The sequence below is a fragment of the Ictalurus punctatus genome, chromosome 23 (assembly GCF_001660625.3).
Source record: "Ictalurus punctatus breed USDA103 chromosome 23, Coco_2.0, whole genome shotgun sequence".
Taxonomy (NCBI): domain Eukaryota; kingdom Metazoa; phylum Chordata; class Actinopteri; order Siluriformes; family Ictaluridae; genus Ictalurus; species Ictalurus punctatus.
The window spans coordinates 17,598,369-17,623,769 of record NC_030438.2 but is presented as its reverse complement, the minus strand read 5'-3'; the positions used below and the strand labels follow the sequence as shown (position 1 = coordinate 17,623,769).

General features: G+C 43.1%; 1 protein-coding gene across 14 annotated transcripts in view; it reads right to left on the bottom strand.

Annotated features, from left to right (window-relative positions):
* The window catches only part of LOC108256553 (DNA-binding protein SATB1), a 56,841-nt gene that overhangs the window by 3,111 nt on the left and 28,329 nt on the right, over positions 1–25,401 (bottom strand). For 9 of the 14 annotated variants that reach the window (XM_017453541.3, XM_017453547.3, XM_017453545.3 and 6 more), the window contains 6 exons: positions 23,413–23,864; positions 20,373–20,585; positions 19,138–19,203; positions 18,247–18,318; positions 17,159–17,335; positions 3,855–4,061 (listed from right to left, as the gene is read on the bottom strand). In XM_017453541.3, the coding sequence (XP_017309030.1) occupies positions 3,855–4,061; positions 17,159–17,335; positions 18,247–18,318; positions 19,138–19,203; positions 20,373–20,585; positions 23,413–23,864 (1,187 nt within the window). The remainder of the gene's footprint in view (positions 1–3,854; positions 4,062–17,158; positions 17,336–18,246; positions 18,319–19,137; positions 19,204–20,372; positions 20,586–23,412; positions 23,865–25,401) is intronic. The other 5 variants (XM_047150124.2, XM_047150126.2, XM_047150123.2 and 2 more) reach the window with 3 other exon arrangements.

The window sequence follows — 25,401 nt, the reverse complement described above, 5'->3', positions numbered from 1 at the left end:
CAAACTGTGACCGCTGGAGTTGTGTAAAGTTGCTTGGAATTAAACAGTGCTGTGATATTATTTAAATAAATAAATAAATAAAATTATATATATATATATATATATATATATATATATATATATATATATATATATATATAAAATCATAAACATTGATTTAAACCAGGCTTCATCTATATCTGCCTTTTAAAAAAGAATACTTTTGTATAAATTGTTCAATAACAATTGTATTTATTTTATTATTTATTGTTTTTTTTTGTTTGTTTTGTGCGTTACTGTTTGTCTTTCTTGTGTCTTGTTTCATCTTTACATTTTTTTTCCTTCGTTTTGTAATTGAAAACTGATAAAAAGTTATCCGCAAAAAAATAAATAAATAAATATATATATATATATATTATTTATTACCGTACACTATTATCTAACTGCAATTTAGCCATTTTAAAAAAAATTTTTATACGAAATGTTGTTTATTCGTGTCGTTTTAACGTTTTTTTTTATTCATCTTCCTGCACGTCATGTTTAGTTTTTCTTCCCCACATATCATAAACATCTTTTAATGCACTAATGGAGGCTGAGGAGATTCTCACCCCCTCACCCCCCCGCTTAATTATGTAAGGAATTATTATTATTATTATTATTATTAATATCATTAGTGAAAGTTGCTATCCTGAGCGTATGCCTTCTACTTTTCTCTGCGATCTAGACCTGACCTACACCACGTCCTATGAGATCACCGTGGAAGTTGAACGGAAGTTCAGACATTTTTCTCCATATTGTCAACACTTAACAATAGAAACTTTCAGCAGCTCTTATTGGTCCGAAAAGTGCTTTAGAGTTCGTTTTACACATTAGCATTGTAGGAGCAATGTGAAGAAGAAAGAAAATGGCTAGTGATGCAACAATATGACCGTATTACAGTTAAAGAAAAAATATAACGACACGTCCAGGAGGACGCTTTTAGGTCTGGAGTTTCACTCGCCGCGCTCCGATGCCCTTGAACACTGAAAAACTGCCACTCGATAACTCTAAATAGTGCGGATTTTTACTTCAAGGGCTCGTTTAGCCGGATTTGCGATAAAGACGTCTGATTTGCATCCTTACGGCTCGCTTGCGCCGAATAAAACGGGATAAAAATGTCTTTATTGAATCGGCGCTTCTTGCTCCGACTAACGTTCGGCTTTAAGTAACAAAATAACACGCGATCGAAAACGCAACTGAAGCTGACTTATATATATATATATGTGTATATATAATATGTAAATTTCCATGTGCAGTACTGCGCAAAAGTCTTGCACATGCGAAGAAATGCCGTAAAGCGACAATGCCTTTAATAACAATGAAATAAAATTTTAAAAAATGCAATAAAAGGAAAGTAAACGGTAATAAATGACACAGAGGGTGCGTCTCAATCAGGTCCCTAGTTCAGTAGCCAGGGCACTGATCAGGGAGTCGGCCATTTTAAGGGCCGTCTCAATCGCAAAATCCTTCCAGTGCACTGGAACGTTTGCTCCCTAAGAAATCCCACAATGCACCGCAAAAACCAGGGCGCGTCTCCGCTCGCCATGTTCTGCTCACTGGATATTTCCGGAAGCCTCTCAGCTCAAAATAGAAAAAGAAAAAAATGCGGACGAACTCTCAGCCATCTTCGTCTACAAATGTAAGTAGCTTGTTATCGTCGCTGTAGCTCTGAAATGATCCCTTACCTTAGCGACAACGCTATCGGACGTCCTATATGCGTTTCGTTTGAGTCGAACGACTCTTAAGTGTTTGACGATTTCAAATAAACCCGCTAGCTCGCCTACGATCTTGCTCGAGGTACCGTGACGGAAACGCGCGTGATTACGCGGACAGATTTATACGACACCGGTCCTGCCTGTTGTTCATAAATGCCAGCGGAGACATTTTACAGCGCGGATATGTAGTCACGTCGCCGGAAATCATCGGAGTCTTCGGTGTCTCAATCCATGTGCACTGAGTCAGGGTCTTAACTCATGTGCACCAGGTACTGATTCACCACCTAGGGAGCTAATTGAGACGCACCCGCTGTCAAAATCTGGTGTGATTTCTGCAGTTTAATAAGGACGTTAGATGAAAAGTTTCACTGAGCATCTTAGAGAATCTGTCACGGGTCATCTGAGGACTTTGTCTCACTCGCTCGTTTTTTTTTTTTTTGTGGTCTGTTACTACGGTCGTACGCCGCCTTCTTTACTGACATACAAACGTTAACGTTTTGGTAACGGTAATGTTCGGAACGCGATCAAATAAACATCTCCAACGACGTTTTGTACTAAAAATAATAATAATAAGATGCCGAAGCCTCTCGCAGTGTACTGTATGTAGGTCGCATGCACTATAGGGCACTGAGGAGGGTCCGAAAACCTCGAGCCGCTACTCAAAACACGAGGACACGATTAGGCGGGACACAATTATAAGGACACGCCGATCCCATTCTCTCATATATATCCGACAGAGCTCTCTCAGAGCTCTGAACTAATACTGACGTTAAAAAGAGACGCCTTTGGACATCGTTTCTCAAATAACAGCAGGGCTTTGCATCGTTAGCACGGATCAGGTCACGTTTAAACTCGTACCGTAGAGTCATCTTTTCTGAAAGACGAACACGGAGCTCTTGTGTTTTCTTAGGGACTCGTGGAACGTGCGGAACAACACACCGGTAAATAGTGTACGGTTTATTAATTAACGGGTAATTCCGCTTAAATGTCAAGCTTACCGTCGGGGGTGGGGAAAGAATAAAATAAAAAAAAGGAACAAGACTACTTTTAAACTGTTCACTCGTGTCTTTGATTTTTATTTCACTGTATTTAACTTCTCTGCTCGAAATGTCAGCGTTCATACATCGAGTACACGGAGTATCGTACAACCCGGCACTTTTAGTGTTTACGCACGCCTCGTTCATGTTATATATATATATATACACATATACACACACGATGCGATGGTGTTTAAAATTTGTCGAAATCCAGTCCCTCTGAGCAAATCGAGCAAACTTGGCAACATCCGTAGGAGCCTGCGATTTTTCAAAATGGCCGCAGGTCTGAGCCGAGACACGTCACGTGGCGTCGCGTTCATGCAAAGCCGTCTCCGATCCACGTGCGCGGATCATGAGTACAGATAAAAGGTCTGATTTACCGACAGACATCTCCACGCGAGACCGCGCGGAACAACCGCGTGCGATCGCGATTTCGCCGAATCGAACGACGCGTCAAGTCGCATCGCGTATTTTTGGAAAAAACACAGCGGAAAAATCGAGCGTTTTTTACCGCGTCGTCCACAAACGCAAAAAGACACAAAAACAAAAAACAAACAAACAAAAAAAACAACCTCCTGTGCTGTGTTTGGGAATTCGAACCGAGTCCGTGGGAACGTGGATTTGATTTGGTTTATCCGCTGTTCATGTTTTATTGGCGCCGCTCCCTTTTTATTTTTTTTAAAATAAATTTTTCTATTATTTATCTATTATTTATTGATATTCTGTCCGATTATGTCTTTTTAAATAACGTTTAAAGAAAACCGGGTGACTCTAAGGACACACACACACACACACACACACACACACACACACACACACACACACACACAGAGGAGTGTAGGAATGTATCAGTCCATATCACAAACATGATTATGCAGATAGATTTCTATTTTTTTTTAATTTTTATATAATAACTTATAAACAATAATTTATTTTTATATATATTTTTTTAAATAATGCATTCTTAAATAACTATAATTGCATATTATTTTTTGATAAATGATAAAACAAGGCCAGTTCTTGGGAAATGTATCCAAATGTCTTCTGGCGTGCGGTGTGTGTGTGTGTGTGTGTGTGTGTGTACCTGCAGCGGCTCGGTGGGCATGTGCAGCAGGTGTGTGGGTCTCTCGGTGTGGTGTTGCTGCCCTCCGTTGCTCTCCTGCTCGTAGATGGCGTCTCTCTCCGACTGCGAGAGACTCAGAAAGCGCCGGATCATGGACAGGTTCTCCCACAGCGTTCGGTTCTCCGGGGATGGGTCCTCCTTCCAGCGCAGCAGCTCACACAGCCAACCCTGTGCCCGCACGCACACACACACACACACACACACACACAAACACACACATGGGTCACATGAACATCTCAACACACATCAGGCAGATACATTAGATTAATAAATATATATTTTAAATTAATATATTTTCTGTATGAACCTGTGTGTGTGTGTGTGTGTGTGTGTGTGCATTAAACAATCATATTATTATTCCTTTGTTTAATCGTTCACGTATTCATGTCATACTTTAGCTCTAAATGAGTTTACTTAATATTACTATTATTTGTTTATTAGCGATTATTAAAATTATTATTAAATATATATATATATATATATATATATATATATATATATATATATATATATATATATATATATATATATATATATATTTTTTTTTTATTATACATAAAACCCTGACCATCTTTCCCACTGCCCTGTGCCTCAACAGATCAGCCATCTTATACTGTGCATCACACACACACACACACACACACACACACTGCACAGAAGGTGTTCCACTCCACCACTGCACAGAAAGCAACAGAAGGAGTGGAGAGGTGTGTGTGTGTGTGTGTGTGTGTGTGTGTGTGTGTGTGTGTTGCACTGTGTCCTGGCAGAGTTACAAGAATGACGTTGTAATCTCCAGACCAGTGTGCGGCAGCACCTTTCATTTCCACAGGATTACCTAGCACTCAGCCACACACACACACACACACACACACACACGCACACACAAGTACATGCACATGCACACACTCAGAGGCTGGAGCCAGAGCCGGAGCCACACAGGCGCGCTGCACGGCTGAGATAACTCAGCACTTCTGTTGTCCCCGGTTCCAACTCCTCCCAAAGCCACATCAAACCCGAAAGAGCGAGAGACACACACACACACACACACACACAGAGAGAGAGAGAGAGAGAGAGAGAGACATAAAGACTGTAAATCCCACACTGTTTTTTCTTAAATGCCACACACAGGGATAGCAAACACACACTGATGTCTCTGCGTCGTTTCTGTCAACACACACACGCAATCAATCACAACCATTAAACCCCATCATAAAATACTGCTACATGCAGGAAGCCATGATGTGAAATGTCACTCTCCATCAAACAATACACACACACACACACACACACACACACATTTAAAAAAAAAAAAAAAGCAAACTGCGCCAATAATCTAACCAGCATGTTGTTACTCATGTAGGAAACATGGCGTGTATGGGACTGGGCCTCTTCGATTAGAGCGGACCGGCGGGGTTTACACACTCGAACGTGTGTTTGTGTTTGTCCAATTGCATTTCTTCCACTGCTTTACCAAACACAGAGAGCGCGAGAGGTGCCTGCAGAGTGTGTTCGTCTTTTTGCCTCAGAAAAACACCAAACTACTTCTGATTCAGATACGGATCATCCCACTGCTGTTTTTTTTTTTTTTTTTTATGAAGCATTAGGCTGTTTAAACCTGGCTACATTTCATTTCAGTTGTGTCCCAAACAGAGTTCTTATTAGGTTCTGCTTTTAGCAAGGGGGGGGGGGGGGGGGGGGGAGGTCAGGAACGTGTGTATAAAGACCACAACTAGGCCACTAGATTTAGCCTTTATCTTAAAAGCTATTATAACCACACCGCTACTAGATTATTCATTTTCAAGGTTTATATGAACGTGCTCGTTCTAATGCGTATGTTTCTAGAGTAACAACTCATAAAGCGATTCAGTAGTTATTTAAGAAAGTTATCTACATTATCTGTAATTTTGTTTATAGCTAGAAGGTTACCTACAATTATCTGTAACATTACCTGTAGCTAGAGCGTTACCTACATTATATGTACCATTGTTGATCGCTAGAGAGTTACCTACAGTTAGCTGTAACATTGTCTATAGCTAGAAAGTTACCTACATTATATGTAACATTGTTTATAACTATAGAATTACTTACATTATATGTAACATTGTCTATAGTTAGAAAGTTATCTACGTTATATGTAACATTACCTGTAGCTAGAGCGTTACCTACATTATATCTACCATTGTCTATAGCTAGAGAGTTACCTACAGTTATCTGTAACATTGTTTATAGCTAGAAAGTTACCTACATTATATGTAACATTGTTTATAGCTAGAAAGTTACCTACATTATATGTAACATTGTTTATAGCTAGAAAGTTATCTACATTATATGTAACATTGTTGATAGTTAGAGAGTTACCTACAGTTAGCTGTAACATTGTCTATAGCTAGAGAATTATTTACATTATATGTAACATTGTTTATAGCTAGAAAGTTACCTACAGTTATCTGTAACATTGTCGATAGCTAGAGTTACCTACATTATCTATAACATTACGTGTAGCTAGAAAGTTACCTACATTATATGTACCATTGTCGATAGCTAGAGAGTTACCTACAGTTAGCTGTAACTTTGTTTATAGCTATAGAATTACTTACATTATATGTAACATTGTCTATAGCTAGAGAGTTACCTACAATTATCTGTAACATTGTCGATAGCTAGAGAGTTACCTACATTATATTTAACATTGTTTATAGCTAGAAAGTTATCTACATTATATGTAACTTTGTTTATAGCTATAGAATTACTTACATTATATGTAACATTGTCGATAGCTAGAGAGTTACCTAGAGTTAGCTGTAACACTGTCTATAGCTAGAAAGTTACCTACATTATATGTAACACTGTTTATAGCTAGAAAGTTACCTACATTATATGTAACACTGTCTATAGCTAGAAAGTTACCTTCTTTATATGTAACATTGCCTATAGTTAGAGAGTTATCTACGTTATATGTAACATTACCTGTAGCTAGAGAGTTACCTACAGTTATCGGTAACATTATCTATGCTTAGTAAGTTACCTATGGTAACTGTAACATCGTCTATATAGCTAGAGAGTTACCTAGAGTTATCGGTAACATTATCTGTAGCTAGAGAGGACACTTCTCAGGCGACACCTGTAGCTGAATGTGTTGTTTTATATACTGTAGAGCGCTGAGCCACTAATTGTAACAGTAATGACACGTAATACTTTTGAACCATTAATAGCTGCGTTTAATATTGTGGAATGTCTGTAAAAAAGGTAGTTCCTGTTCTCATTCATGCAGCTATAAACAGAGTAGCTCCCTCACCAGCTTCTCTTTCCTTTTCTCTCGCAATGAATAAGAGAAAATAAACTCAGCTTGTCACGATGACGACAAACAGGAAAGTGCTACAAAGTGCAGACACTGGAGACTCCTTCCATGATTGTTCAATACAATTCTCCTTACAGAAAACCTCACCGTATCAGTGTTTATACTGTACGCTTTTCTTTCTAGCTATAGACAATGTTACAGATAACTGTAGGTACGACAGTCTGGGGTACTTTTAATCTCGTCTGAAAATGTACCAGGGGTGGAGAACTGTGAGACTCGATGGATGTAGCGTGTGTATTAATAGCTGTTTCTGATTAAAAAAAATATTTCTCTCAGAACATAATGGCTGAATTCATGTGCGAGATTCACCAGCTATGCAGTGAGAAAGTGCGAGAGAATGCAAAACGGTTTGTGTGTGTGTGTGTGTGTGTGTGCAGTCACAAGTTGCCAATGACTGGTGCATAGGGCTTCTGTGTGAGCAAACAGCACTGTATTCACCTCCGATCAGCACGCTGATAAACCTAACACCTTTATATTATCTCATTTGGCAAATAGCGTTAGCAGCGTGGTGTTAGCGGTGTCACAGCGAGAGCCGTGTCCTCCGTAACCCTGCTGAGACTTCCATAAAGTCAGGAAAAAGCTGCGCCGCATGGCTGATAGGGGAGGGGGGGAAAAAGAGCAGAGATTCCTAAAAGATGTTTTTATAACGCCGCTAATCCGGGAGCATTACGACGTCACTCGGTTGTTTTTTTTCCGCAGAGTAATCCACTGTTATGGCCTACTTCTACTGTGCTGATGAAGGAAGGAGAAAGAAGAGATAAACATTATGATGTGAGGCAGAGGGGCTACAGACAAAGCGTTATTATCCCGCCCCCCCACCCCACCACCTTCCCACCTCCTCCTCCTCCTTCTTTTCCAACCCCCCTGTTTCCTGCTCCTGGCACGGGCCCAGCTCTGGCAAGCGGCGCTGCGCGGAGAAATCCGAAGGCTAACACCGGGCACCTGAACCTGTTCACGGCTGCACGCTTTGTGTACGTGATGCGAACCGGAGCAGTGAACTCGTCCCATCTGCCGCCTGAGAAACAGAAACGTTGTCACGCAGCATATGTGAAAGGACGCCGGGTCGACGCTGAGCGAGGACGCGACGGCTCGTTGGTGGTTGTGTGTTTGGCAGGAAAAGAGGGCAGGGAAGGCCAGTGGCTGCATGAAGCCTAAAGAAAAATAAGAAGAAGAAAAAAAAAAACCTCCACAGACGACCGTCTCGGGCAAATAAATGCCGCACGGCAGATAAGGACTACGAGTCCCAGAATGCAACGGTCCATAATGAGTCCGTAATGAGGGGGTTATTTAAGTGCTGCTCTCTGAATGAGGCCAGAGAGAGAGAGAGAGAGAGAGAGAGAGACAAAGAGAGATAGACAGAAAGTGAGAGAAATACAGTGAGACACACTCATCATTATAAATGCTCTATATGTTATAAAAACAGTAATGTGGAGTGTGGAAGTGGACAGACTCGCCTTATTTACTTCAGAACAGACCTAGGGTTCATAGTTTCAAAAAGCTATTTAAAAAAAAAAAAAAAAAAAAAAAGGGTCTCTTCTTCTGCAAGTCTTACTGCTCTCATTGCTAACCGGCTAAAATAAATCGGCAGTGAGTAATTCCCCAAATCTGCTCATTTAAGGCCCTCAAAAGAAAGAGAAAGCGAGGAGGAGGAGGTCACACGTGACCGAAGATTCGGGTGCAACTCGTACACGGAGAGAGGGAGAGAGAGAGAAAGAGCGAGAGAGAGAGAGAGAGAAACTCATGAAGCGCCTCCGAGTCGTGCTAGTCCATCAATTATAAGCGCCTGATTGAGATTTAATTCAAAGCTGGAGTTTAATTGCTAATATCAGTGCGTAATTAAGCAGATAAATCACAGAGATCTTATTGCATTATAGATTAAAATTGCATAAAACCTGCAAATTGTATATGTCAGCTAAATCAGCATCCTTAATTGGCAGACAGGTTTGGCTTCGAAAAAAGAACAAAAAAAAAAAAAAAAAAAAACAAGACCAAGGAACATATTCAAGACTCTAACTAGAACAGAAGCTTAGTGGAGTTTCGACTGATACTTTATGTTACTTCACTCATGTGAGCATGTGACTAGATCAGCTGACTCATCTCAGCCAATGGAGAAGGTTAAACCCACGATGTCTCAATTATGAAAATGGCCGAGTTAATTATACGAGACGACGAGAGAAGAAGAATCTAAAGGAAGGCATGAAAGGAAACGGATCGGGTGTGCGTCCGTCCGTCCGTCGCCTCTGAGTGGCGCGCTGGATGGACATGTGAGGCCACGGTGCGAGCGGCGAAATTGAAATATTTCTCGGCGTGTGTCACAGGCATGGCGAGCGGTAATTATGACAGATCTGATTAAGCGGGCGAGGCAGGGGCCGGCTCCGGGCTGCAGGTGCGACCTTGCGCATTCCTGCGTGTGTAAATAAAATTAATTACAAGCGCGGGGGTGCGCGGCGCATGACATCGCCACGCACTGAGAGTCACACGGAGTGGGGGTGGGGGACTGTGAGGGGGGGGGCTAATGGAATATTTTCCCGGAGTCTAATAATACAGTTGGTATTGACTTGGGGTAATTAGGGGGATCATTAAAGCCGCTTTTCCCGGCGTATTTGCCTGCCTGATCAGATTAGGAGGAATGGGCTTCGGAACAAGGCCTGTGTGGTCTGACAGGGAAGACGCGAGGAAGAGCCCGAAAACAGGGGGCGAGAACGAGCTACCTTGGGCGCACGCTTCACAGAGAGACAGAGAGCCAGAGTTAGATGATTGGTATTCCTACAATCGCTGTTTGTATGCACAAGTCAGGACTTAAGAATTTAGGATAAAGGGTGCATAGACCGTCTATTGTCCGAACTGTTCTCAAAATGAAACCGAGACAGGACGAGGCGATCAAAGACAAGCTCGCCGGTGTAAAGTGATGACGAGAGGGATTGAAAGAGAACGTCCAGACGTGACACAGGTGCAGAGAGAGAGCAGAACGTTAAAACGACACAGAGAAAGGGAAGCGTCTAAACAAGTGCCGGAGGTGAAAGTGAGCACCGGATGGTGGGAGGAAAAATCCTAAAAATCCTGCTGTACATTCTCTGTGTGCCCCACAGTAAGAGAAAAAAAAAAGCTTCATTGCAAGACTAGGCTTTGGCTTTTTGGGCCATAATTCAGCCCTAAATCAATTATTCAGACATCTGGGGCCTCCAGTTCAAGAAAATTGCGTCTTTAATAATAGAGGGAACCGCAGCCGTTTCCCAGGCAACCTAATAACCAGGCAGCCAGATAAATAAATAAATCAATTAATAAAGAGGCGCGGGCGCACTCCCCCTCTCCGTTCCCATCTGCCTGCTTCTGCTTCCCTCCATCCCCCACGGGAAGAGGATGAATTCATAATGGTAAACAAACCACTTCTCAAAATGCAGCCGCCACACTACGCCAAATAATGAAAGAAATAATGCAGGGATATATATATACATATATACACACACACACACACACACACACACACACACACACACACACATATACATATTACACACACACACACACACACAATCTTTTTTCCCTATATGAAGGAATAATAATGCTTTCATAGACAGCAGGCAGTGCAGATCTGAAAAGTCTAAGAAAAGCAAAACACAGGACTTAAGGAATAAAGAGCATGATGTTGAGGAAGAAATCTGGCACATGATCAGAGCAAGCAATTCCATAAGCCCCGCCCGTGGGAGGAGCAACGGACGCATTTGCAGATACTGTATATGCAAACAAAACGAGCAGTCAGTGATGTGGAAGTGTTAAAATGACGAGTGAGTTGATTATTTAACAAGACAAAGAAATCTGGCAACCCTAGAAAAGTTATTTGGTTTGGTTTTTTTTGATTCTTTGTTGGTTTCTTGGGTTTGCTTTGGTTAGTTTCTACATAACAAACCCCTACCACAGAGGGTTTCTCTTTTGGGGAAGGTTCCAAGTAGAACCCATTTAGAAAGCTAGCTTTCTTAACCAGTGAGGAACCTCGAGGAAGGCTTTTTAAAGAGCGTATACGTCAAGTTCGGCCAATTAGTTCAGAATGTCAGTTTGCAAGAACGTCTATCCATCCATCCATTTTCCGTACCGTTTATCCTACACAGGGATTCGGGGAAGCCTGGAGCCTATCCCAGGGAACTCGGGGCACTAGGCAGGGGACACCCTGGATGGGGTACCAACACATCACAGGGCACAGGGCACAGATGCACAAGTTAGAGATGCCAATCAGCATGTCTCTGGAACGAAAGAGGAAACCGGAGTACCCGGAGGAAACCCCAGGAGCATGGGGAGAACATGCAAAAGCGAAGGCAGGATTCGAGCCCCCAACCCCGGACGTGTGAGGCAAATGTGCTAACCACTAAGCCACCGTGCCCCCCCCCAACTGTAACTAAAATATGATGAAAATGATACTAACTAATAAGTCATAAATTCAACAACAGCCTCGTCTACATACGTTTTCAGACATGCTCGGCCATGCCTCCTGCAAGATGTCCCGGAGGTTCCTGGGACTGGTCTCTCCAGCCTTTCAATACGAGTACAAAGAATACAGGTTGGACATGATCACATCCAAACGGGAGACGAGTAGAACGCAAGAAGATCTGGTGATCTTGTGAGAGCCTCCCGTATGGTGTATGGGCAGATAGGATGGACATCTGAATGAATGAATGAATGAATGAGAATGAGGAGCTGGAGAAACACCAACAGGAACTAGAGACAACGTGGACAGGACTTCATGACACAAAGAGTCCACAAGTACAACCCTAACGAGGTAGACCAAAGTCATAGTTTCGTCCTTCAAATCCCCAGCACATGGTCATACCGGAAACGATCACCATCCGAAGGACTGGATTTTCAATCGCGCAACAGAGAACCATTTTGAACTAGAGCAATGATCTCAGGTATGTCTAATATGTCTAACACTTTCACACATCCTCCATTTCTCGTTCCAGCCCACAATGTCGCTCCTCTAGAGAGTGGTGAACCCTTGGTGACAGATGGCACACCCTCCACTACCCCCCAACACACACACACACACAAGAGCCCCACACCTGCCCCCCTGTACTGCAGCAACGTACCATATCCCTGACATTCTGTCTCATTAGAGCGCTGCTAATTACCCCTACCTCTTCCAGAAGAGGAACAGAAAGCGAGAGAAGGGTCATTCTGAGGGAATGGAACAGGGATCTGAAGATACTTCTCATCCAAGAACAGAGAGTGCGCTTGTTCCCACTTGAGCTAGGAGACATGCGAGGAATAACACACTTTGGAGTGTGTTCTTGTCGGCAAATAATCAGCGCCGCGTAAGTGGATTATTTCCGATAACAGTGTTTATTCCTCTTCAACCACAAGGCTTTGCCAATGATTACAATCTTTCATCCATTAGAGAACAACCTGTCACTTTTTATCCGCTTATAGTTACGCTTAATCTTACGGAGCGTCCGATCCAAAACGAGACAAGTCGTAGCAGCTATAACAGTTCCCCTTACCGGCCTTCAAACGCACGCAGACTTACCGTCTGTTCCAAAGCGCTGACGCTGGAGACTCCTTCCGATAACCTTAACTAAACGTCTCCTTACAGACGACGTCACAAGGCCAACCATCACTCATGTGGCGCATCCACCATACGAGCGTGTTACTATCGAAACGATAACGTTTTAGAAATGAAAGATCCCGATATCAACCTTGCAGTTGGAACTACTCGTCAAGCGCCACCTTCTGACCAATCAGATTCGAGATTTCAACAGCGCTGTGGTGTAACTATCAAGATATCACCATCCAGTAAGGTTTTGGAAACTTTATGGACGTCTGGTCACTGTGTGAAGTTGTGTTTTACTAGTTTATACTAATTTACGTTCACTATGTTTGCTCCATTCCCACACACACACACACACACACACACACACTTCAGTGCACTAAACAGCCTGACAGCAAAGTTAGCCGTGCGCTAATCTGTAAGAGAATTGAGCTAAACGTGCAGCGGGAAACTGGGAGCGTGAAGTGGCAACGAACAGAGGGGCTGTGTGGAGCCGAGCCCAAAGAGAGGGACAACATGGCACATGTTCAACACACCCATCCCCCCTACACACACACACGAGGTGCACACACTCGGCAACATGGACATGAATATACACAGTGAATTCTAACTATGAGGAGGAAATAAAAATAACATCTGGATGGAGAAATTTCTTTGATAGATCTAATTCACACAAACATGAGCACAAAGTTAAATGTTCTTGACACACACACACACACACACACACACATTTGTACTTGTTCTGAAGTGATGTTTACAGCTCCTCATCTCTTTTTCCTCGTCTCCTTGCTCTGTTTTTTTTTTTTTTTTTTTTAATTTTATGTGTGGAGAAACCAAACTCTTAAGTACAAACTGAACGCAGGTGTATCTGCGAGAGCGTATGCGAGAGTATCCGCCCTCTTACTCCGTCCCGAGCTACTCGGAGACCCTACAGGCCTTTCGCCAATAATGAAGAAACAGGAAACGGCCTCCCATCCCCCTACACTACGTACACATTTACAAACACACGCCGCTCTGACCGCCATCAGTTCCACCAACGATAGTTCCCGCTGGCTGGACGTTTAGCCTGTGAGCCTGATGCTGAAGAGAGCGAGAGAGAGAGAGAGAGAGAGAGAGAGAGAGACAGAGAGGAAGCAAGGGATGGAAGGAAAGCAGGATGGAGGGAAGTAGGAAAGGAAAGAGGGGAGGAGGTGGGGGGACCAGCTGCCCAGGGAGCGCACATTACGAGATGGAGCCGGAGATAAGTGCTCTCCCCGGCCCCTTTTTCAGCTGCGTAATTAGCACAGTTCTTATCTGCCGCTTAATTCACATTCACACCAGCCATGAATGGGGAGCGCAGACGCATGCAGGGGGGAGAGAGGAGCGAATGCATGCACATGCACACACACACACACACACACACACACACACACATACACACACATAATCCAACATAAACACATATAAAACAGAATCACATATGCACACTCACAGACATATATTATACAAAACATCACACACACACTCACACACACACTCACCCATACACTCACACGAAGCCTCATAGACATATATAATACAAAACAACAAACACACTCACACACTCACACACACACTCACCCATACACTCACACGAAGCCTCATAGACATATATAATACAAAACAACAAACACACACGCACACACACACTCACCCATACACTCACACGAAGCCTCATAGACATATATAATACAAAACATCACACACACACACACACACACACACACTCACCCATACACTCACACGAAGCCTCATAGACATATATAATACAAAACAACAAACACACTCACACACTCACACACACACTCACCCATACACTCACACGAAGCCTCATAGACATATATAATACAAAACAACAAACACACACGCACACACACACTCACCCATACACTCACACGAAGCCTCATAGACATATATAATACAAAACATCACACACACACACACACACACACACACTCACCCATACACTCACACGAAGCCTCATAGACATATATAATACAAAACAACAAACACACACACACACACACACACACGCACACACACACTCACCCATACACTCACACGAAGCCTCATAGACATATATAATACAAAACATCACACACACACACACTCACACACACACACACACACTCACACACACACTCACACGAAGCCTCATAGACATATATAATACAAAACAACAAACACACTCACACACACACACACACACACACACTCACACACACACTCACACGAAGCCTCATAGACATATATAATACAAAACATCACACACACACACACTCACACACACACACACTCACACACTCACCCATACACTCACATGAAGCCTCATAGACATATAATACAAAACATCATACACACTCACACACACACACACACACACACTCACACACACACACACACACTCACACATACACTCACACAAAGCCTCATAGACATATATAATACATAACAACAAACACACACACACACACACACACACACTCACACGCAGAAAGATGAACACACATGAATATCAATGCACACAGTTACAAACACACATATACACACACACCTGCACATACAGTATATTCCCTTTAACAGCACTCTCTCTCTCTCTCTCTCTCTCTCTCTCTCTCTCTCTCTCTCTCTCTCTCTCTCTCTGCTTTATCCTGGTGCTTATGTAAGGAATAAACACTCATGCAGTTATAGAAAAATAATCAATGACTGTGTGGTGTGAGAGAGCGGAGTGACAGCAACCACCGTGAAGTGTTTTATTCCTTTTATACCACGGAAATTTGCCATTGATTCCATTTTTTTTTTTTAATAAGAACATGTTGCACTTTTTATCCATTTATAAGTACATCTCAGAAACAAGTTAGTTCCTGTTATCCCTTACAATCGTCCCCTCATCAGTTAAAATTCATTAAATAACAGCAAATATCAATCCATCTATTATTAGGCTTTGATTCCGCGGCGCGTCCGCCACACAAACTCCTGCGAATGATCCGTTACTATAGAAACGATAACGCGTTACATTAATACACACCTGTGATTTGCTCTCTGGCCAGCGCTAGTGAGAAAACCTCCGAGCTACAGAAGATGAGAATCCAAAAGCGCTACGTATACAGGAACAACTACATCACAGGCAGCAACCGAACGAGCCCCCCTTTTTTTTTTCTCTCTCCCAGAATTCCAAGGGCGACGTTCTCAGGAATGAACACACTGCTTTGCTTTTCTCTTTCCGTGCCGCCCCTCCCTTCATTTCTCTGCTTTGAACTCTCTTGAACAAAAACAGTGGTTTGTGCATCAAACTGTAATTTGGTAAAAGAAAGGTATCTGGCACTGTGATCAGCGCAATCAGCAGAAAAAAAAGAAAGAAAAAAAAAAAGACAAAAAAAAAAAAAAAAAGGCCTCAGATATTTCCAGATAATTTAGGGCTTTTCACTCATTTTTTTTTTCCCCCCTTTCGCCATCAAACGCAATCCTGCAAAATCTTCGAACCGCGCACGCAGATATTCCAAACCTTTAATAATGGGGCTCGGCTGCCTTTTCTTTAATTAGTTTTAATAGAGAGAATCAGGCGGTAATTTGGTGCACACAAGCCTGTATTCAGCTGTAGCTTGTTCTCTGGGTGAGATAATGGCGTGGGCTTAGCACAGACGGGACAATATAAACACATTTGTTTAACGTTGAAACATCGTCTGCTGTTCGCAAGGCCACAATAAAGCCTGTGTCGTTATGGCCATAAATTACCAGCCTGTGTTTTGGGGTGAACGCGATCGGGTTCTTTTCTTTTATCTCACTTTTTTCAAGGAGAAGCTCCTCTGCGCCTCTTTGTAGTCGCAGGCCGATGTTGACGTTTTGTCTGTGGAAGCGAGACGTTTTGAGTTTGTCGACTCAAAACTGGCCTGTCGGGAGTTGTTTTTTTTTTTCTTTTTTTCGAATTTGGATTTCAACTTCAAATGAACCAAAAGACTTCCGTTTACTTTCCGATAACTTTGAACATTTGTCGATAAGTCAAAGATTTAAGACCGGTGGCGTATATGACGGCAACTCGCCGACATCTAGGACCGAGTTTGAAATCTTCCAGACTTGCTTTGGTTTTTCGGGATTTAAAAAAAAAAAAAAAAAACTTATTTAATAGAAACGTATGCTTCTTTACTAATCATTCAGGCTTAGCAATTAGCATTTTATGCTAGCAGAACTACCAGACATCTTGTAGGAATTCCTCACACCGCTACAGTGATACAATAACATCCGGCGTGTGGTAATGCTAATGCGAATTCCTAATGCTAACACCCAGGCCATGTGCAACAAATCATGGTTACCATGCGGGTTTAATACCGGGTCAGTAGTGAAGCTATTCCATACCTGGCTCTTGGAAGCGGCGACCTTGGCGAACATAGCCTGTGACACTTTGGCCCTCTTCATCTCCTGCTGGATCTCGTCGTAGATGGACGAGCTGATGTTCAGGACGGAGCTCTCCTGCTTGCCGTTCCACTCGGACGCCAACGGCAGGGGCTTCACCTGAGCGGGGAGCCGAGACGCCTTCTCAATCCAACATAGAGGGGGCGGAGTTTCAGTTATGTTTCCGTACAATCAAGAACAATCAGTAATATGTCTAATATTAAAACAGATTGAAAAAGTATGTCTAATGGGTAAGCCCAACGCTTTATCCAGCTAAATAAACAGTAACAAGTCTAGTGGTGGAGAAAATAAATAAATAAATAAATAAATAAATAAATAAACCACGCCGAGAAAATCCTGGATTACTGTTACTGAAATGCCTTGCAGGAACAAATCAGGTCAAGTGGCCTTATTCGTAATCTTTTAACATTTTAATCTTCATAATACACTAGCCCGTTTGCTTTGATTTACTACTGCTAAACATTTCAATAGGATCCGGATCAACTCTATACCGCTTTATAGATCGGGTTTCCTCAGTATGCTCAATATATATATATATTTTTTTTTTAAATAAACAAAAACAAACAATAATACCTGGCAAAAAAATGGAATGTACACAATTTTCATTGTATCCCAAATATAGTCAAAAACAGCTAAGCTACATATACTGTGTTTCTGTGCAGGAAGTGAGGGAAGCTTTTACCCACATGTTTCAAGAATGGGGTTTTTATGGTTAAAAAACAACAACAACAACAACAAAAAACCACCTAAAGACATTTTTATGATCAGTGATATTAACGAATAGCAAGATTAGGCTTGCGAACGTTGAAAAGTGACAATTTATCACGATATCATATTCTAGATAGAGCATTGTCCAGCTGGAGTAGAAATCGCCTCGCAAAGTGAAACTTGTGTACATTTCTTTTTTTTGTGTGTGTGTGTGTGTGTGTGCGATAATATTCCATAAACACGTTTTAATCTTTGCTACATGGGCTTTTGTTTTTCCCTTCGATCCTACGAGAGTTGAACGTGTGAATCGAAAGAGTACTCACAGGAGATATCCCAACTGGAATCCTGGGGTTCCAGTCCTCTGGTCTAATGTTGTTACATTCTTCTCTTCTGGGCTACACACACACACACACACACACACACACACACACACATGCACATATTTAACCTCCGGACCGTGCGACTTTAATCAAAACTAATCTAATATTCACGACACTCTACATTTAAAATGAAGAGCCACCCTTCCTGATTAATCGGCTTAATGTCTCTTTAGAGGACAAGGACTCTGCTGAACGTTATCACCACTCCTATCTTTTAAACGCGCTCGCGCTCGGAGACTTTCATGCCGCACTTTCGTCGCGGCTTCAAGGTTGAGCCATTTCTTCTCAGCCTTCGTACGTTAACGTTCGAGACAGAACTTCTGCCTCATCGTCCATTTGAACACACTCTACGCGGGCGTTTTTATGACGATTATAAAAAAAAATTTTTTTAAATTCACTTTTTAAATTATTATTATTTTTTTTAAAACAGTCAGAGCATTCGCCTTGGTGAGATTACAGAGCTGCGTCGCTGATGTGTACGCGTCACGTCGGTATGCCTTACCACGGGTACGGTCTTGGCACGGGGAACGTCGACAGCCGGAGAGATAACTGGTAGCACATCAGGCAATATGTCTGAGGCGTACTGTATGCAGCACGGATGGAATAAACACATGGGTGTGTGTGTGTGTGTGTGTGTGTATACACTATGTCAGGCTTCTTCTTCTTCTTTTTTTTTTTTTAAATGATTACTCATGAGATTTGCTAATATGCATTCACATTTGAAAAGTGGACATACCTAAAATACCAACATGACTACTGAAAGTGTAAAAGTAGGCTGCGCTGAATCTCGCATGCCTGCTGAACCAAATAAACAAGAGTAACGGCTGAACTAACCGAGTCGGAGTAGCAGCTGATTCTGGGATCTGAACTGGAAAGCAGCATCTGGTTCACTCCTACACTCTGGTTTGAGCACACACAAACACACACACACACACACACACACACACACACACACATATACACACTTGAGCGAACACCAATGGCGTCCCAGCCTCTGCTACTGTGCAAATCTCAGTGTGAATGAGCAGGAGAGGCAGCTTTGTCCTGAATAAAAAGCCTGGCTTTGTATCCACTATGTCGCACTCAAGTGCACTCACAGTATGTAGTACGTAGGGAGGATGCTATCACGTGGTCCTCACTAACTGTCTGTGTGTATAGGTATTTCAAACCTGCGTTTTAGCGGTGTCGTGACACAGCTCAGCTAGGATTACAGCGCTTTAACCCGGATACCATCCAACTGTTCGTCGGAGTATTTACACGAGAAATGTCGCGTTCGCAGAAAACTAGATTTCCTGAGTGTGTGTAAACCTCGGTGTAAGGACTCTGACTAATGAGGACCTCCGTCGATCGAGCTACGAGTAGCATGATGGGCGCAAGTTACCGCGATTTGATATTCACGCTACGCGCTCAAGTTCTCGCGTTTATTACAATTACACACGGCTCGAAAGGGAGCGATTCTAAACAAATTCGCCTGCCCGTGCGATTAGGACAAAAGTAATGGCGCCCTATAAGAGGGCCTATTATATATATATATATATATATATATATATATGTGTGAAGTGTGAATACGCTTGATCAGTTATGGCTGATACCATATAACATATAACATATGCATGTGAGTACAAAGGGAAAAATAAGAATTACTCGTTCGGATTGGTCTGGAAAAAAAACAAACACTTTGATATTAATAAAGAATCAGAAATGTCTGCCTACAATGAAGCTTACAAGCCAAAACTTTTGCGCGCATGAAATTCTTTTAACGATATACTAACTGTAGTCCGGTCGGCGATTGAAATTTTTGGGTCCTAAAATATATGTTTTGTAGGGGGAACTTACGGCAGACGGATCTACCTATACACACACCGCCGCCTGCAGCCGACTGCTGAGTCGTCAGTGCTGCGCGGGAGCCGTTTATGATTCTCGTAAAGAGAAAACTCAACAGTTCGACTTTTCTCCACGTGCGAGTGAAATTTCCAAAAACAGTAAATAGAATAAAATCTAACAGAAGGCCAATGAGTTATCTATGTGCTACGTCAGGAGATTGTTAGTGTATGGTGTATGACTGTTACCTGGACAGGGCGTGATGGAGGAGTGCTAATAAGCGGCGCAGGGCCCATAGAGGACGCCGCCGTTAAACTCCTCTCCCTCTCCTCCTGGTAAATACGGTCTCTCTCGGCCTCGGGTAGCTGCAGGAAGTTCTGCATGGCCCTCAGGTTCACCAGCAGGGACTGAGACGCCGTTTTAGGGTCTTCCTCTTTTCTCAGGATCTCCGAAAGCAATCCCTTGAGCGGCGACATCGACAGAGAATCAAATCAGAGGTCTGAAGTGTCAAGGGAAGAGGCTTATTAACTGTTCCAGCAAACACGTACTGCGAACAATTAGTCGCAACAATCGCATCGTCCGATATGCACGGACGCACGAGCGTTTTGAACTCTGCGTGCTTCTTCACATCCCTACACTTCCTGAAACCTTCTACAGACTCCGACGCCGGGACGTGCCACGAGCACTCTTCATTAAACAGCTGCAGATGAGTGTACAATAAATATTACAAGAGCCTTGCGAAAGGCAAAAAAAAAGGCATGTCACAAAATCTCTTAAGAGTGTAGAATAATAGCAGAGGCTGCCAATTTGCGTGAAAAAAAAAAAAAAAAACATGACTCTGTGCTCACGCTCCACACTTTCCAGTAGATTCTTATCGCTTTCACACGACTTCAAAGCCGCACGGAGCTGTAACGAACCTTCCCTGAGCTATGCGGAACATCTTTCTGACATTATCTCCGATGCAGGCGCATGGGGAAAGAAAAAATACAAATCTGTGACTGAGTGTGGGCTCCCCATGCAGCACTGGAGAGCCAGGTTAGGGGTGGACATATCATAAATGTGTTATTTTAGGCAACTTAAAGCTCCAGTGTGCTTCCCAGTCCCTTGATTTGGTTGCCCAGGAACATTACAGCCTTGGCTAGAAAGTGGCAGCGAACGTAATGTATGCTAGTTAGCAAGCTAAGTGTTTTAATATCGCCAATGGGTCTGTGATTTTTTAACATTTTTTTTTTAAAATCATTTTGGTACTCTCATGGTGGAACCCACATTTCCAAACTTCTTATATTTTGGGGTCCAAGCACCAAAGTCAGACCTAATGCATTCTACTGGAATTGTGGAAAGTTCAGGAATTAAAAGCTCTATCGCTTCAACAAATATTACTCCGCAATTTTGAATAATGTCCACGAAATAAAACTTTATTTATTTCTAGCTAGATTGTGCGTCAGAAAGTGCAAGCTCATGATAACGAGTCTTTATCGGTCGGTGACATTCGTTTTTCTTCGCATATCCCAGCATGTTAGGAGGTTGAGGTCAGAGCACAGGGTACAGCGCCCCCTGGAGCAGAGAGGGTTAAGGGCCGTGCTCAAGGGCCCAACAGTGACAGCTTGGCAGTGCTGGGGCTTGAACCCCCGACCTTCCGATCAGTAACCCAGAGTAATCCTTAACCGTCAAGCCACCACATAATTTACACATAGCTACATACCACAAACGTTTGTACTGCGAGCGTCAATAAAGAGTACGATAGTTTTCTTTTTCTAGCTGTCCTCACATCCACCGGTTTAACGTTGTCTCGAATCACTTCGCTGAGTTGTTCAGTACCTCATACCTCATACTAAGCCTTGCTTATACGGTGTCTGACGTTGCAAAGCACATAGTGCGCTCAGAAGAATCCCGCAACATACCGTAGACAAGCACACGACACAAAACGTGTCTTCGCTAATCAGTTATTAAAGATCGCATGATTGTCATGGTTTCGGTTAAAGACAATAAAATACGAGCACATCCATAAACGCCATGGTTGCGAAAACCTCAGAGGTGGGATAGTGAGTTAATACAAAGTCCTCCAGGTCCTGGCTTGCAAAATCTATCTATCTCTGTCATTCCATCCTGTTCTCCGTGACAACAGTCTAGCCTGGTTTGTTTACTCCCACAACAACCAGCATGCAGCTTCCATCTCTGAGAGCATTCCATCGTTTGTTACCAGAGAAGCGTGATTAGCGTAATGTGGCCTACGTGTAGTGACACGCATCAGGCAGACATGTCATAGCTGATGTATGGAGTTTTTGCTGGTAGGGAATGATTCAGCGTTCTGACTGTCAACAATACAGTTTCATGGTCAACAACAGAAACCTGGAATGAATGCGCTCGATGTGTGTGTACCGTGTACTGTACGTGACACTTCTCGGTATCAAACCGAGGGCAGAGAAACGCGGCCGGTCTGATTATACGACTATATATGTACAGGAATGAGCTACAAGAATTTCCAGAGTGCGAATTTGATTCATCTCTGTAAAAAAAAACAATGTAACAAAATAAAAGTTTCTGCAAACCACGTGATTCATCTGTAAGCAAATTTCACTTCACACATAATGCTTCTGCAACTCAATTCTAGGTTTTACGTGTACAAAGAGGAGAACTCTTTTTCTTTCTTTCTTTCTTTTTGAAAGCGTAATTGTCATGATTAATCACCTGTGACAAAATCTTGTTGGGAAAACTTAATGAGGAACAAATAATGAGTCATCGGTTATCCAGATAATTCAGCCAAAACAGATTCTAGCCAGCTAAGTACTGAGAAATATCAGCTGCGTACTTCGCTGGCTAGGTAAACACCTCCAAGTCCATTAGCTAACACTCAGAGTTTTTGCTGCTTTATTCTCTGGCATTTCAGCGAATACTTAAGGCGTGAAAGCTCTTCACTCGGAAAGCTTGGATAGCAGACGGGACTTGGCTCGCGATCGTAGTGAACAACAGGACGGAAAAGTGAAGACGGTTCGATTGAAGAAAAACTACGTCTTGACCTTTCGCTTATCCTGCTTAAGAAACAGTGCAGATCTCAACGGTTCCTGCAGTCGCGTAAGAAGCTAATCGATCTGCCGACACGTTCCGGAATCTGGAGATTTCAAGCTCGTGGTTGCTAGAAATACCGGACTCGACCCAATCTGTATGTGCGCTCGCCTTGGTCTTGACTACTACTAGACATTTTAACGATGCTGTGTTTCTGGACGGTTGGAACAGAACGGTCGTGGCTTGTAAGCTTCGCGGTCGTTACAACGTCAAGATTTGTAGTACCTGAGTCCTGTTGAACGCGACGCGGGCGAACACGGCCTGCGAGATCCCGGCTCTCTTCAACTCGTCCCTCACCCACTGGTAGATCTCGGAGGACACTTCTGTGTTGGAAGACACCTGCGTATCCAGGGGCTTGCTGAGAGCCCGGCTGACCGGCGGGTGGTTCAGGTACTGCTGGTTCAGGGACTGCTGCGCCAGGAGCCGGTTCACGGCGTACTGCTGGTTTAGGATCTGCGCCATGACAATCTGTTGGTTGACCAGCTGAGGACTGATGGGGCTGGACACAAGGCCGGGGTGAAGACCTGGAAGCTGGGCGCGGCCTGGGGCTTGACCGCTGTGAGTCAGGGGCACCGGGGACGGCGGCTGCTCGGCCGTGCTTCCCGGGATGGGCTGCTGACTGAAGCTCAGGTGGTTGGTGCCGGGCGGCGAGAGCTCTGACAAGCCATCCATTTCGGCTACAAGATACAGAGAGAGAGAGAGAGGAGACAGAGAAGCGTTAATGCTAATAGGTCAATCGGTTGTACAGTATAAAATCAATAACTCCTCTAATCGCTTAATAGCTAAGCTCGTGTAGCATTCCTATGTGGAAAAACAAGTTGAAGTTGTCCGTAATAGCGGTTGTGGACGAGGATGTGGACGAAGGAAGCACTTCACTTATTAGGTGAACTGTGATGGGAAGAAACAGCAGGTGAGCTGGAATTTACAAAGTTGGACTCTATCTGAGTCCAACTCAGACAGAACACTCAAAGGCCCGGAGGAAAACAAGCTGCCTCCATGCTAATCATTCAATCCGTGCCGGAGTGCCACTTTAGGTACTAGCTTTAGTCAAGTGCTAAAGCCTCCAGAAGATCGTCTGATTAAAAATGACATCGAAAATGAAAGTTCATTCGCGCTAACAGTGGTTAAAGCGACTGATCCGTACAAGCCACACGTGTCGATCGAGCACGGAAGCCGTGAGGATCATCAAAAAAGGGCTCATGACCTGCAAGTTGATTGGCAGCGTCCCAAATCAGTTTATAGCGTTCATGACCCGATCATGTGAGCGATGACAACGGGCCTCACATGTGTAGAGCGCCTGAATCGGCCTTTATGCTCCTAATTTTCGAGAACGCGACGCGAGCTGGCCAATGTGAAGTTTTCGGGATAAATATAGCCGGAGGAGGGGCTCGGCGGAGCTCGAGTTCGGAGCTCACGGACAAGCCCTCGCGCTTGGGCTAGCCCCGACATGACCGGGATAATAAGGCATCTATTTGGTACTGTTGATGGTATTTACTGTTATAAATATCTCAGCCCTTTTTAATTGACGTGCGCGAGCCCGCAAAACAACGGGCTGGAAAATCCGAAAATGAAAAGGTCTGTTGTGAGCGCGGAGGTTTAAGCGGGAGGCCGCGGCGTCACGGCTCCTCCAGACGTTCGGGGCGTATTAGTTTAAAAGGATTTGTTTAAATCAGGAGAAATTAAAAGACGTTCGACACCTACGTATAAATATATATATATATATATATATATATATATATAAGGCAAAAATCACGCAGAAATCTTTCCGAAGATTCATTTATTTATTTATTTAAAAAAATTTTGGGGGAAAGAAAAGTGCATGATGCCAGAAAAATTTCAATGAGAGATAAACACAGATTAAGAGCATGGAATCTGTCCAGATACCTATACAATAATCGCAGGAACACATGCTTGTGTCTTTAGTGACAGCAAACACAAAGCGAGCCACTGCTGTTCCTTTCAGTACGGGCGCAAAAAAACTGAGGGGGCTCAATAATAATCAAAGCTTTCTCATAATCCCCCTCATTCCGGCAGGCTGATGTTACGGTGCGCCTTTGCATTCGCTTTTTCCGAAATCGTTCTAAAAGTGCTGGGGGCAAACACACACACACACACACATCTCACACACATATAAATATATACATGCGAATTGAAAGGATGGAGTGAAATGTTTGAAGGCCCTGATGAAGCAGACACAGAACGGGTGTTCCTTCT